The 15,105-nt window shown below is 48.4% G+C and overlaps 1 protein-coding gene across 1 annotated transcript in view; it reads left to right on the top strand.

Annotated features, from left to right (window-relative positions):
• CDH5 (cadherin 5) overlaps positions 1-14,887 on the top strand; it is a 31,247-nt gene extending 16,360 nt beyond the window's left edge. The window contains exons 5-12 of the mRNA XM_080827737.1: positions 422-586; positions 1,733-1,920; positions 3,298-3,548; positions 6,506-6,648; positions 8,221-8,345; positions 8,705-8,813; positions 10,891-11,136; positions 12,731-14,887. Of these exons, the coding sequence (XP_080683863.1) occupies positions 422-586; positions 1,733-1,920; positions 3,298-3,548; positions 6,506-6,648; positions 8,221-8,345; positions 8,705-8,813; positions 10,891-11,136; positions 12,731-13,248 (1,745 nt within the window). The 3' untranslated portion in view covers positions 13,249-14,887. The remainder of the gene's footprint in view (positions 1-421; positions 587-1,732; positions 1,921-3,297; positions 3,549-6,505; positions 6,649-8,220; positions 8,346-8,704; positions 8,814-10,890; positions 11,137-12,730) is intronic.
• The last annotated feature ends 218 nt before the right edge of the window (positions 14,888-15,105 follow it).

The following is a 15,105-nucleotide window of genomic DNA, read 5'->3' as shown; positions in this document are numbered from 1 at the left end:
GGTAACTTTAAAAACCGTGAGGACTGAGTTTGGGGGGCAAGAGAGAAGTCCAGGCGGTCAGGCCGGGGCATGCTATCTTTCGGAAGGACGGCAAGTACAACACAGCACAGAGACTGCCACAACCGATGAGCACGGCAGGCCTCACTAATCCATCACAGCACCCCTCCCCCTCGAAGCCTAGCCGTGCTCTCACACTTTCTCAACACCATGCTCCACACAGCTCGGACTCCTTGGGCAGCTTTGGGCCAGCAGTGTCGGGTGTGAAGGGCGGGGGGGTCAGCCAGTGGTTCGCAGCCCTGGCTGCACAGTGGAATCACCTGGGAGATTTTAAGTCAGGGGTGCTCTCCGGATAGGGCCCAGGCACCAGTATTTTCTAAAAACCCACCAAGTAACATGGCTCCTGCTGGGACACTTTTTGCAGGACTCATTTTCACGACAACCAAAACCCTGGACCGAGAGATGCAGGCCAAGTACGAGATCGTGGTTGAAGCGCGAGATGCCCAGGGCCTCCGTGGGGAGTCGGGCACAGCTACGGTACTGGTCACTCTGCAGGACATCAATGACAATTTCCCCATCTTCACCCAGGGTGAGCTCTTCCCCAGGGCTCTGAGGAGGATGAGGTTGGGAGAATCCAGACTCAGTGACCGGGGGTTCTTGTGGAGAAGCCCAGAGTCCATCTACCTCTCCCTCGACCCCAGGCGGGGCCCAAGCCCAGTAAAGTCACTTTGGTGCTGGGAGAGGCTCTGCTCTGTACCCCTGCACACATTCCCAAGGCTATCCAAATGCCATCTGCCATAGTGCCCTCACAGGCCACAGGGAAATCACGCTCCCTGCTGTGCCCCACCCCCACTGTGCCCTGAGCCCCACTACCAGAGTAAAACTGTTTCACCCAGTTTCTATGGGCTTGGAAAAGTCCAGGCGCTAGCTAGAGAATCCCTGGGAGCTGGTGAACAGGGGTACGGCAAAGTTCCATATTCAGAGCTGAGGCTGGGCCCTGAGCCCACCCACAGACTGATTCTCTCCCCAGAAAATAGTGCCTGACAAGAGCTTTTCCAATGCCCTGGTTAGGGCTGGGGAGGAAAGTCAGATGGTTCATCACTTATACCCTCCAATGCTGAGGTACAATTCAGAGACTCAGCCATCCCAAGGATAGCCTGAAGTGGCCTCAATGTACACGAGGACGTTTGCTAATGGTATGACTTGTCTCTCTTGCCAAATGACAGGCCCTGGGGTGTCTGGGTGGCTCAGTGGGTTAGAGCCTCTGCCTTCAGCTCAGGTCATGTCTCAGGGTCCTGGGATCAAGCCCCGCGTCGGGCTCTCTGCTCAGCAGGGAGCCTGCTTCCCCCTCTCTCTCTACCTGCCTCTCTGCCTACTTGTGATCTCTCTCTCTGTGTCAAATAAATAAATAAAATATTTTTAAAAAAATTTTTAAAAAAGTGCTCGCTTCGGCAGCACATATAACTATAAAGTTAAAAAAAAAATGACAGGCCCCTAGCAGAGTACCTAGCATACAGTAGGTGCTCAATTACTATTCGTAATTTGTAATTAAATCGATGGACAGATAGAACAGAACCTCTTTGCCCTGGGACCCCAAATTCCAGAGGTGGTATTACTATTATTATTATTTTATTGTGCACATTTCCTGTATAAAATGTATTAGGATAGTATAAGGGACAATTACCTTGTCTATCTCATTAACTCAATGCCCTTGGGGGCACCCTATTCACATCAGCCAAGTACACATTTGCCGTGCCTGAAGACATCCGCGTGGGCAGCTCCTTGGGCTCTCTGTTCGTTGAAGACCCAGACGAGCCCCAGAACCGGATGACCAAGTACAGCATCGTACAGGGCGAATACAGGGACACCTTCACCATTGAGACGGACCCCAACCACAACGAGGGCATCATCAAACCCATGAAGGTTTGTGGGCATACAGCTATGACATCAGATGTGGGGTTTGGGGCTCCCTGCATTCCCAGGACTCACCCAGGGGCTGTTCCAATGTCGGAGGCCATCAAAGATGTACATTCTGGGTCAGCTCAGAACTGGCCGTGTGCTCTTAGAGCTCATGACCCTAGAGCTGGGAAAGGGGAGCCAGGACAGAAGCCCTTAGGCCGGGTTACCCCAGAAGCAGACCTTAATGCAAGGATTTGGGATGTAAATAATTTACTTGAGAAGTGATGCCAGGAAGGCCCAGGGGCAGTGCCACATAAAAGGAAGAACACAGGATCCTTAACTATCAGGTTGTCATGCGGGCAAGGGAGACACAGTCCCACTGGGGACATCTGCGGAACAGTGGGGAAGAAGCCTCAGAGCTGCAGGAGCTGGGGGGCGGGGAGCTGCAGGGTCAGCTGAGGGCTCCAGGGGGTGTCCACTCTTGCACTTTCTGGCCTGCCCCGACCGCCGCCCAGCCCTAGTAGTGTTACAGTCACTTGCAGCAGAGAGTGCAGGGGGGATGTGGGTGGTCACTGGCAGTGGCTACTGCAGACAGAGCAGTCAGAGCAACTGAATCTGGAAGGGGAGGCAAGGGACACAAAATGCCTCTAGAATAGCCATGCCGAGGGACTAGGCTACCTGGGCGAGGGACGATCCAACTCAAATGGGACATTCCAGAACCCCTGAGAGCCTGAGCAAGGCCATTCCCCCAGCAGCACTCCCCTGAGGCTGTCCCTGGTCCAGCCCCGCACTGGGAACTGGAGGCCCCCAGGGGAGTCACACAGCCTCCCCAGCACCGAAGCTCGAAGCTCGCAGCGAGTGGGGAGACTCGCATAGACAAACAGGGCAGCCATGAGTAAGTGCTCCAGCTACCTAAGCGGGGAGCAGCTGCCTGTGTCAGGGGGCAGGATGGGATCTGAGATGTAATTACCTTCAGATCTGGCTTCTTGGGAGGTGAGTAGGAGTGTGCTAAGCAGGCAAAGGCAGGAGAAGCATCTTGAGCAAAGACATAAGGAAAAGGCCCATGCTTAAGGAGCTATGGACTGAACTACCAGCTGTGATCCCTAGAGAGGACTGTGGCTCACCCACTGTGTGTCCTCAATACTCGGAACAGGGCCAGTCACAGAGTTAGGGTTGGGGGGCAGCCCTGGGGCTGCTGAGATGCAGGGGTGGGGCAGCCGAAGACAGTCAGCCAGCCCCTGACATTCTATTGATGACCCCAGAAATATCTCTTGTCCAGGCCACAAGCCCCCATCTGTAAAATGGGTGTCATCCTAGGGCAAACGTGCAGGGTTGCTGTGACGATCACATCTCATGCGCTTGGCTCAGAGCAGGTACTCACCATATTTATCCCTTCTGTAGCCCCTGAACTATGAGGACATTCAGCAGTACGTCTTCACCATCGAGGCGACAGACCCCACCATCAACCTCCACTACCTGAGCAGCATCTCCATCCGAAAAACCGCCCGCATCATAATCAACGTCACAGATGTGGATGAGCCCCCCATCTTCAAGCAGCCCTTCTACCACTTCCAGCTGCGGGAGAACCAGAAGAAACCTCTGATCGGCTCCGTGCTGGCCATAGACCCTGACGCAGCTCGGCGGAGCATTGGGTAAGGGCGTAGAGGGCGTAAGGGTGATGATGACCATGATGACCCCTGCGTGAGGTCTCCACACCGGCTGTACTGACACCATGACCCAAATGAGGAAAAGGGCCTCTCCTGGCACATACACGGGACGTGGCAAAGGCAGGACTAGAGGTCAGGTGGGATCCTGTACTGCCCAGGCAACCCCCAGCCCATGTGGCCCTGGCCATGAGAGCTCCCCATGGCTGTTGCACCGGCAGTGGCTCCCACAGGTCCATCTAGGGAGAGCTGATGGCCAAGAGGGAAAGCAACTGAGGACACACGAGAAAGCCCTTCACTGAGCATGTTTTACTAAGTTGGCCTCCCCAAAACCGCACAAGAAAAAGGTGTTCATTTCACAGTGAAACAACACAAAGAACTACAAAGAAAACATCAGTAACCCCCACTCCCAGGCAACTCATGTTCACAGTTTGAGGTGGTCTTGTCCTACTTTTTCTTCATGACCACACAAACATGTACGTACATTTATGGTGGATTTGTTGTCTGTCTGTCTATTTGGGGGTTTTAATTACTTTCACAGTTTTTTGGATCATACCACGCCCATTTCATCACCACCTGTTCTATCTCCAGTAGACTCCTCGCCTCTGCCCTCTGGGACGAAAAATATAGTTCTACCTCATACATTAGAGCCATCTAATGGTTGATTTTAACCCAATCTCATTTTATTCCAGAGGAGAAGCCAATTGTGCTAGCACCATTTATTAAATAAGTCCTCATTTTCCCACCTTTGTTACATACTATACTGAATCTATTTCTGAATCCTCTGTTTTGTCCACTGTTGTGTGACAAAGCCATTCTGTTTTATTGCAGGAACTTTATACTAGAACTTGGTAGATACAAGCCAAGTCCCTCCCCGCTGTTTTTTCGCTTTCTATAGCTTTTACGCATTCTCAAACATTCACCCTTTCATATGAACTATAAAATTCTTCTATCTGGTTTCTTTTTTTAAACATTAGAATTTTTTTAATTTAAAAAAATTAGAATTTTTTAAACATTAGAATTCTAATGAGAATTATGTTATACCAGTTCAGGGAGAATTGATTTTTCTATGGTATCAGGTTTTCTTATTAAAGTCAAAAAACATGTCCCCCAAAATGGAGAGTTGGGCCACATCGCACAAGGTCTGGGACTACTACAGTTCTCGTGGCCGCTCTATTGTAAATAGACTGTAACAATAATTTTTATTTCTTTACTGATCCGAGAATTTATTTAAGAAACTGATGTTTTCATTTTCCTTTACCAGTGGTAGGGTATTTTTTGTTTTTGCTTTAACCTGTTCTGGGATATAATACAACTGCATTTGCATTCATTTTTTCTAGAATCCCTAAGATTTTGCATTATATATTTTAATTTTTCTATTCACAAGGGTTGACAACTATTTTACCTTCACTATGACTTGTAACTTTTATCCCTATGAAATTATTATATTTGTTCTGCTAAAATGTTTTGCCTTCAGCTCAATACTGCCTGATGTTAGGTTTGCCGGTCCTGTTTTCATATTATTTGTCTTTGCCTGATAGAAGTTTTCCAATCTTTACTTTCAACTTTCTTAACTTCTGCTTTTCACCTGGCATTAAGTTGTCTCTCAAAAATAGAAAGCAGTTGGTTTTGCTTTTTAATCTAAACTGAGATGCTTTTGGTTTAACGTATTCACATTTATCATCATAAATGATACATTAGATCTTGCTTTTTTTTTATGTTATACATTTCTCATTTCTCAGACTTAATGGGTTTTCTTCTTCTCCCCCATATTTGCCATAAAGTCTATTTTTTTTCCATTTTTTTTTCCTCCTGGATGTTTGAATGGAATACATTGATTTTTACTTCTACCAATGAGACTTACTTCTACCTGTAAAATTAAAAATGTTTTCTTGGACATTTTCTACTTTAAAATAACACACACACACACACACACACAATTGCTTGCCTATGTATGATAAGGAAATAAGTCATTTCACTTTAATTCCTCCCAAAGAAGGCTCTTTCTTTATATTTCTTTACATTTCTTAGTTGGATGAAGTTAAGTTTTCATAAAAAACTATCAGGACCGACATACTTCCTGAGTTCTGGTATGTTTACAAATACCTTAGTTCCTTTGCCTTCTTATGTTAATAACACCACATGTGCTCCTATAATGCTCAGAGCAGAGGCACTTCACTTCAAAAATACTATCAATGTTTCTAGCATTTAATTTTGTGGGGACATCTGGGGTGAATCTGATTTTCTTCACAAGAACATATTTTTCTGTCTGGCCTCTGTTCGTTCCCTCACACAGCCTTGAAATTCAAAATTGTCATCAGTATATATGTAAACGTTGACCTCTTTTGAAAATTATGCCTGATATTAATGATCTCTCTTAATCTGTATGCTTGAGCCTTTCTTAAGATCAGGAAAGTTTTCTTTTAGTGTATCTTTTGTTATTTCTTCTGTTCTATTGGTTCTGGAATTTTCCTCAGTAGCAGCAAATATGTATGATATTTATTACATGTTCTATATCTCTTACATACTCATGTCTCATTTCTTTACACCTTTTTCTTGAGTTTTGGAAGAACTTTTCAAATTTTTACTTCATAAATTTATTTTCTATTATTTCCTATCTATTCTAGTTCCTTTTTTATTTCTTCCTGCCTCCCTTCCAGCTATCTTTTCTTTCTTTTTTTTTTTTTACTATGTTCAATTCGCCAACACATAATACATTATTAGTTTTTGATATAGTGTTCAGTGATTCATTAGTTGCATATATTGCCTACTGCTATTTTTCATCAATCACGAAAACCAACCCCAGCTCTGGAACACTGGATTACAGGCGAGAGGAGGATGGAGGGGCTGCAAAGGATAGATGCGGAAGGGCCTCATCAGTCACGCTGAAAAGTTTGCACTCAGCAAAGAACAATGGAAAACCATGAATTTCTCTCCCCTGGCAGATATTCCATCCGCAAGACCAGTGACAAGGGCCAGTTCTTCCGAATAACCAAGCAGGGGAACATTTACAATGAGAAAGAACTCGACAGAGAAATCTACCCCTGGTATAACCTGACAGTGGAGGCCAAGGAACTGGATTCTAGTGGTGAGTGGCCCCATATGCCAGGAGACCTGGGCTTTTCTTCTTCTCCTTCTTCTCACTTTTCCTCATTCCTTCAAAATAGGCACAATGTGTCATCTCAATCTCTAGAGGTATTATAAGAACCTGCTGAAGCCCCACTTGGCTGCAATACTATAGAGCCTCCATCCCCACGCTGGGCATGGACCAGCAGCATTCACGTCACCTGAGACTTTGTGGGGAGGGTAGAATCTTGGGCCACTCCCAGACCGAATCAGAATCTCATGCACGTTCCAGTTTAAGAAGCACCATCATAAAACAGCCTGCTAGACATTTCTGTGAGAAGACTCACCTAAGGCACCTTTTAAACATAGAGCCTTCCCTGGAGGTTCTGGTCCAGTGTTCCAGAAATGGGGACAAGGAGTGTGCATCACTCAAGTACTATGTGGTTCTTATTATCATGGATGTTTGGGAAAGACTGTTTGCTGGGAGGGGAGGTGATGATTTATATGCCGGTCAGTGGGTTGAATTCAAAATCTGAAGCGGCTTCCAGCTTCAAGATCATTAGGTTCTCCAGCTTAGTTTAACTTTTGCCAGAGGGAAAGGCAAGTATTGGACTTTTGCATCCTTACAAAATTTGACATGAGAAAAATTGCAGCTGCCATCCAGGAGACGGACTAATATTCCTGCCTTACCCAGGAGGCCACCAGGGCCCAGGGGGGTGGATGACTTGACCAAGGCCCTACTGGTGCTACCCTAGAGGGGCCCTGCCTCCTGCTGCGTCTCTGAGACTTATCATCCCCCTCGCGTGGCAGCCAATCCCTGATGGCGATGCACTCCCGTGTGGTTTCCAAATCAGTCTTTGCCCCTTTCTTGCTCATCTAATCTCATTCACACAATTTTTAAACTTTAAAAGTAATAGTTTGTTGTTCACTTTAAAATATGAGAGAAAACATGGAAAAAGAGAAGAAAATCATCCCCTCATAATCCCCCCACACAGATAATTACTGTTAGCAACAGTGTACTTTTTCTGGTCTTTTTTCCCATACATATTTTTATATAACTGAGATCATAATATTTATATAAAAATCATACCCTGCATTTTTACTTAACCTTATTCCAGAACCATTTTCTAATGGTGCTAAAATATATTTTCTTTATTACATTTTTAAAATGTGATTTCCACAGGCATTGTAAATGGCCACACATTCCATTCTTTTAAAGTGGTTTGATTTGTTAACCCCATCTCACTTAGGTTGTTTACCTTTTAATTATTTTGTGATTAATGAATTTTATTGATAATTGCTTAAATTATCAATTTGATAATTTGTCAATTTAATTAAAACCTTCTTTAATTGGCTTGCATGGTTTACCTTTTTGATTCTTACAAGTAACTGTTTAGTAAACAACCCTCTGCATGAATCCTGATGCCCCCCCCTCTTCCTCTTTCACCCCCTTCATCCAGAATGTCATTCCCCGGACTCTCTTCCAGAGGTTCCCCAGGCCCCTCTTCCTGCAAAAAGGGCACCCCTCCAGGATTCCCCATCCACGTATCTTCTATCTTTGCGATTGGCTTCATGAGCTCTTTCCTCCCTGTAGGGTACCCCACAGGCAAAGAATCCATTGTGCAAGTCCACATTGAAATTTTGGATGAGAATGACAACCCTCCAGAGTTCGCCCAGCCCTACGAGCCCCGAGTGTGTGAGAATGCTCCCCAGGGCAAGGTGAGTCTGGCTCAGGTGGGAGGGCAGCGCATACCCCATGAGAGCTGAGGGGCAGCACCTTCTTCCACCCACAGCCAGCTGGCGTTTCACTGAGCTTAATGTAAAAGGCACAACGGCCTTGAGGAAAGGTGTCATTATCCCCACATCCCCACTTTACAGACAGAGAAACTGAGGCTCATAGGGGATGTGTGGAAAATAGACTGATGAGGAGGGTGGCCCAAAGAGTGGTTTTGTGACCATTCAGGTTAATGTTACACGTGAGATGCAGCCATGGTCAGGTCTGAACCCAAAGTCACCACCACTAAACTCCTGGCCACCCCAACACCACCACTGACTACCCCCCATTTTCCATACTCCAGCTGGTCGTGCAAATCTCGGCAATCGACAAGGACATTACACCACGAGATGTGAAGTTCAAATTCTCCCTGAGCACCGAGGACAGCAACTTCACCCTCACAGATAATCACGGTATGCATCAAGGTAGTCAGCCTGGCCAAGGGCAGAGGCAGGGTGACTCAGGTCTGGAAGCACCAGTGCCAACAACCTTGCCAAAAATCGGCGGGGGTAGGGGGCAGTTACCGGATATTTTGCACAACTCCTTACTGGTCTGTGCTACAGTCAGAGCTACCCAGGCCAAATTGCCAAGTCCACACTCCCCAGAAGATGTTCAGGTCAGCAAGGAACATAGAACAGATACAGAGTACAGACACTTGCTCGATTCATTAACAACCCAATAGATTCCTTCCCACACTGGATCTCTATGCTCAGTGCAACTGCAAATTCTCTATGAGTTCTGAGGTCACTACCAAAGAGTCTTAAATTGGAAATGTGAAATCCCAAATGCCAAGAATACAGTGAACTTTGTCTTGATTCAGCCACAATGACTACTTACCACCAGGTGGCCCCAGGACAGCATCTGGTCCACTCCTCTCAGCCCGGCGTCAGTGATGTTAGTAGTGGCTGATGAGAGCTTCTGACGAGGATGTGCTTACAAGAGCAATGATGCTGAGGTGGCTGAACTCCCAAAAGTAGACAGGATACCATGGCTTCAGTTGCTTCCTGAGAAAAACAGAGAAAAAAATCCCTCCTGGATCTCAACAGAGCCATCCTTCCCCCAGCACGAGGTAGAGATAGCTGCCTATCTCTGATGGGCCAAACTGTGGCAGATGAGGATCCCGGTACTGAAAAGCCATTACCACCTGTGAGGAAGGTCAGGGCCCTGAGAGTGTGAGGCGGACCCAGGGGATCGGCCACAGACCCATCCTTACGGAGCCTCCTGTGGAACTGGAAAGGTGGCCATGATGTGCGGGCAGTCAATGACAGACCATTCAAATGCTCAGCTGTCTTTAGCAGTAAACTGTGTGGCAAAATACCTGTCACCCCATGCCCCATGTTCACCTCAATCCCACCTCAGAGGGGGTCTGCAGTGGGATAGAATGCTTACGAGCCACCCCAGAGGCACCCCTTGTACAACCACAGGCAAGCCTGTGGGTGCCACATTCACTTACAACCTGAATGTTCTATTATGAAAGTAAATGAGTATAGTGAGAAAACTCTCATTTCTCTCATAAAATATCAATGACCATATAGCTATTATTTTTTATTATAATAGACATGGTTGCTTAATAACAAAATGTAATTAGCCTTCATTTGAAATGTAAATGATGGTCTCCTTTGCTTTTGGCCGGCTTCCTGAATGAGCTGATCCTGCAGGGCTAGATAAATCCTGGAGCAGGGATCCCTAAACCCTCTGACCACAGGCACTGTAACTCTCCAGGAGCCTGCAAAGGCAAACACCATCTGGCCTCTGCCCAGAGCCACTGAATCTGAAATGGGGGGCGGGGGTGAAGAGAGGAAAGGGATCTGGAGGGGAAGGGAGAGTAGGGTTCCGAAAATCAGCATGTTTAAAAAGCTCTACAGGGGATTCTTCTGTATGTGGAACCATTCATTTAAGCTTGGAGAGAGAGCCAAAATTTGGGCCAAAGCACATTCCCAGTTCCAACCTGCCCAGGAAATCCTCAGTTACACATTTCCTCATTCCCTCGGCGCCTCAGGGAACATGTGCATTGTTTTCACTTTCTGGTGGACTTTTAGGAACAGTAGAAACTGCCTTCGAAGTTAGCCCAATGCTAAAAAACATTTAAACACTTTCTTTTTCCCCATCATCAAAGCTTGAAATAATGCATTAATTGAGCCAAAAGAGAACCACCTGTTATGACAATGGGGTTAAGGAAGAGGAGGTGGGAGCCAGACATATGGGTTGCTCACAGAAACAGAAAGTGAGGATTTTACATTTTGGCCAAGCCATTCTTAGGCTATGTCAAAACAGCTGCCCCAAATGTCCCCTCTCTGGAGAAACAGACCCACACTCAAATGGCTGAAACATGAGGCAGGGGATGCAAAGAGCAGAGAAGCCCCCCAGACTGCATCTGGACTGGTATGGTCATGGAGGCCTTCCTGGAGGAGGCAGGCCACACATCAGTGTGAATGAGCAAACAGGCACTCTGGAGAGCAGAGCCTGACTCTGCAGCTCTGGTGTTTCCAGATAACACGGCCAACATCACAGTCAAGTATGGACAGTTTGACCGGGAGCGTGCCAAGGTCCACCACCTGCCTGTGCTCATCTCAGACAATGGGAGGCCAAGCCTCACAGGCACCAACACGCTGGTCGTGACCATTTGCAAGTGCAATGAGCATGGCGAGTTCACCTACTGTGAGGAGATGGCAGGCCAGGCAGGCGTCAGCATCCAGGCGCTGGTAGCCATCTTCCTCTGCATCCTCACCATCACAGGTCAGTGCCCAGGAGGATGGGGAAGGGACATGGTGGGGGGAAGGGGAGTTGGGGTTCACAGAAGGAGGAAGAGACCAGGGATCCAAGAGGCAACCCTGCCTCCAGCCCATATCCCACCTTGGGTCTCAGGGTTCCATAGTAGAACACAGGGATAGAAGCTCTGCCCGCCCCGGATGCCTAAGGGTGCAGGTAGATGTGGGGCAAGGGAGAGTTCAAGGCCCTTCCCCCACTTTAAAATACTTCACATGTATGACATTCCTTCATTCAATTTACAATTTTGAGCACTTAACTACATTCCAGACACCATTCTAGGCATTTATTTACATAAACCGTATTCTGAAAAAAATACATATATATATTTTTTTTTAATATTTTATTTATTTATTTAACAGAGATTACGAGTAGGCAGAGAGGCAGGCAGAGAGAGAGAGGAGGAAGCAGGCTCCCTGCCGAGCAGAGAGCCTGATGCAGGACTCGATCCCAGGACCCTGGGATCACGACCTGAGCCGAAGGCAGAGGCTTTAACCCACTGAGCCACCCAGGCGCCCTGTATATATATTTCTTTTGGGGGAAAAAGAAAAAGGAAAGTTTTAAAAATTCTAGCTTAGTTCACCTCCAGTGGCTTGCTTTCCTTTTCTGAATCCCTACAGCCTTGATTTCTTTTTTTTTTTCTTTTTTCTTTTTTTTTTTTTTTTTTTTTTCTTGTTAGGGCCTCAAAAATTTTAGGAGCATTTTAGACCTTGCCTTGTTTTGAGTTACCCAGGGAGCAGACCCTGGGACAAGGATTGGGGTACCAGTGATTTATGTTAGAAGTGCTCCCAGGGAAGCTCTAGAAGGAAGAGTAGGGAGTGAAACGGGGAAGGGAGGCAGCTGATGAAGGGAGAGGTGTCAACACAAGTTGTCAGCGTGAGCCAGGGGAGCATTCTGCCACCTGGGACAGGGAAGCAGTGGGGCACTCACAGCAGATATTTATCCAAACATGAGCTCCCCTCAGCTGATGTTTGGGGGCTTCTCCCAGGGCAATTCATTCTCCTGCACTTCACCAGCCCTGAAATGGAGCAGGGACCTGCCCTTAGAGGAAGATTAAAGATCACCCTGGGGACTGAAATGACCGGCCCTGGGGGATACTATGGGGGCACCTGCATTATCTGCTCCAGGCTTTTTCCTGCCAGTGGCTCCCCCCTTCGAGACCCCCGGGTGTGCCACCATCCTGGCGTTTCCCTGGTGGAGAGTCCAGACTCAGGCCCCCTTTTTAATAATTAGTGATAATAATGACAATGACATCACCACCACAATTACACTTAACCTCCCAACTACCTTACCAAATATAAACGAAGCACGGAAGTCATCCTGGGTCTGTCCCACGGAGGTGGGGGGAGGGCGGCTGGCCTTGACCCACGGAGGGTGGAGGAGGGGGCACGCGGGTACCCACAGGTGTCTGGACGGAACCAGCCTCTGCGTTGGCCCGGGTGCAGCTGCGAGGCTGGGGGGCTCGGGAATCTCCTGGGAGGAGGGGAGGGGAGGGCGCCGGGGAGCCGCGGAGACCGGGCGCACCCGGCCAGGGCCGGGTCTGACTGGCTCTGACTGGCTGCAGTGATCACCCTCCTCATCTTCCTGCGGCGGCGGCTCCGGAAGCAGGCCCGCGCACACGGCAAGAGCGTGCCCGAGATCCACGAGCAGCTGGTCACCTACGACGAGGAGGGCGGCGGCGAGATGGACACCACCAGCTACGATGTGTCGGTGCTCAACTCCGTGCGGCACGGCGGCGCCAAGCCCCCGCGCCCCGCGCTGGACGCGCGGCCGTCCGTGTACGTGCAGGTGCAGAAGCCGCCGCGCCACGCGCCCGCGGTGCACGGCGGGCCCGGGGAGATGGCCGCCATGATCGAGGTCAAGAAGGACGAGGCGGACCATGACGGCGGCGGCCCGCCCTACGACACGCTGCACATCTACGGCTACGAGGGCGCCGAGTCCATCGCCGAGTCCCTCAGCTCCCTGGGCACCGATTCATCCGACTCGGACATCGATTATGACTTCCTCAACGACTGGGGGCCCAGGTTCAAGATGCTGGCCGAGCTGTACCGCTCAGACCCCCAGGACGAGCTGATGTACTAAGGGGCCCTGGGCCTCTAGGTCTGGGGACACAAACCACTGCAGTTCGGGCCAGCCGGACACCAGCCACTGAGCCCGCAAGTTGCAGCACTGACACCCCAGTCCAGCAGCCCTTCCTCGTGGGTCCGAGAGACTTCACCACCTTGGGTAGCAAACTACAGGTCCCTGAAAGGTCCAGGAACTATTTCAGTGACAGCTATGCCCTAAATGCTGGAAGATCCAGGCTGGGGTTCTGTCTGGACTGGAACACCCATAACCCTGTTGCCTGGAACCACGGGTCCAACTCAAAGCCTTTCTGTGGCTCCTCAAAGCAGTTTATGTTCAACTGCCAGGAGGAGATCTTCCCTTGAAATCCTTGAAACCCCTGGTGAGGGTGGTGAGGTCGGGGAGGTCCTGGTGCCTCTCTACCTGGACGCAAAGGGCTGCACAGCATGGCCTGTGGGGCAAAACTCTCTGCAGCCCAGTCCCATGGGAGACTGGAACCATCCATCAGCCTACCCTGCTTCAACTTCCTCCACTCTCCCAAGTTCCCCTCCACTCCCAGCCTCTTCCCAGGTCTGTCAAGAAGGAGGAGAGGGCCCCTTGACAGCTATGGAAGGTGGGTCCTAAAGTGACCTCACTGGCCTGCCACGCCCATAACTGCTGTACTAAGCACTGAAAATTCAGCCAAAGTCAGGAAAATGGCTCGTTGAATTTTGAAGCAACTGTGAATCCATCCTGGAGGGTCAGTGAAGACCAAGTGTGACAGATCATATGGTGAGGGACACCTCCACACCCACACCCTCTGGAAAGAGCCTGGAATAGCTGTGACCCCATTTTGAGACTCATCAACAACCCCTCCAGTTTTTCCTGGGAAGTGGAGCACACGTTCCCAGAACAGAAGACCTCTCCCTGTATATGCCTTGCCTGGTCACTCATTCATGCTTTCTCTTTTTCCATCTACTTCTTATCTCTTGACTTGAAGGCCCTCAAGATCTGACCCTCAGCAATTCTGGCTGAAGTCCAAACCCAAACGTGACTGCACTACAAAACTGTGCCATTTGATTTTACACACCTCATTGTTGTCACATCTCAGGAAACCCCTGCAGGGTCCCATCCCTCAGGCACACCCTGCCGAAGGCACCCTGCCCTGCCTACGTCCTGTGGTCATCTGTGCATCTCCCACTTTCAGCCAAATATGGACCATTCGATTGCAAACATGTCCTGGGGAAATGGCATCACTCAACAGGAGGGGGCAGGGCAGGAGGGAAATTCCAGCTCACCCTTGGTCATGAACTGCGGTTCCCCTCTGGACAAGGGCCCTCACGATTCAGGAGATTATAGATAACACTGACTTTTTTTTTTTTTTTAAACCAATATCTAGTTTTTGTACTTTTTTGTTTACTAATAATACTTACACATTTCTAGCTCTCACAAACATATAGAATAAGGGTTTTTGCATAATAAGCGGGTTGCTATGTAGGTTAACAAGTTTAATTCAGGTTTTTTAGTTGGATGAACAAATTCCTGTAACCTTCTTTTTCTTATCATTGTAGTACTTACTGTAGTAATAATGATTATATGTAGGCCACACTGGTGCATGGGATGTACTGTATTTTTTTAATACCTAAATAAAGAAAAATCTTGAAATTCTTTCATTTCTAGAGCTGAGAAAGCTCATGTGAAACACATACAAACCACCACCACCACCATCATCATCAAAGGAATCCTGGACATGGGGGGATATTTGCAGTTAGGATTTCAGAGACACTCAGTCTGCACTGTAGCCGAGAAAAACACTGGACACCTAGTCTAGCCCCCTTTCTTCCCAGAGCTCAGTGACTTCTGAGTGTGCTTCCCAGTCCCATTTCCACCCTGCAC

This window comes from Martes martes (assembly GCF_963455335.1).
Source record: "Martes martes genome assembly, chromosome: 17".
Taxonomy (NCBI): Eukaryota; Metazoa; Chordata; class Mammalia; order Carnivora; family Mustelidae; genus Martes; species Martes martes.
This window is presented reverse-complemented; position numbering and strand designations above follow the sequence as displayed.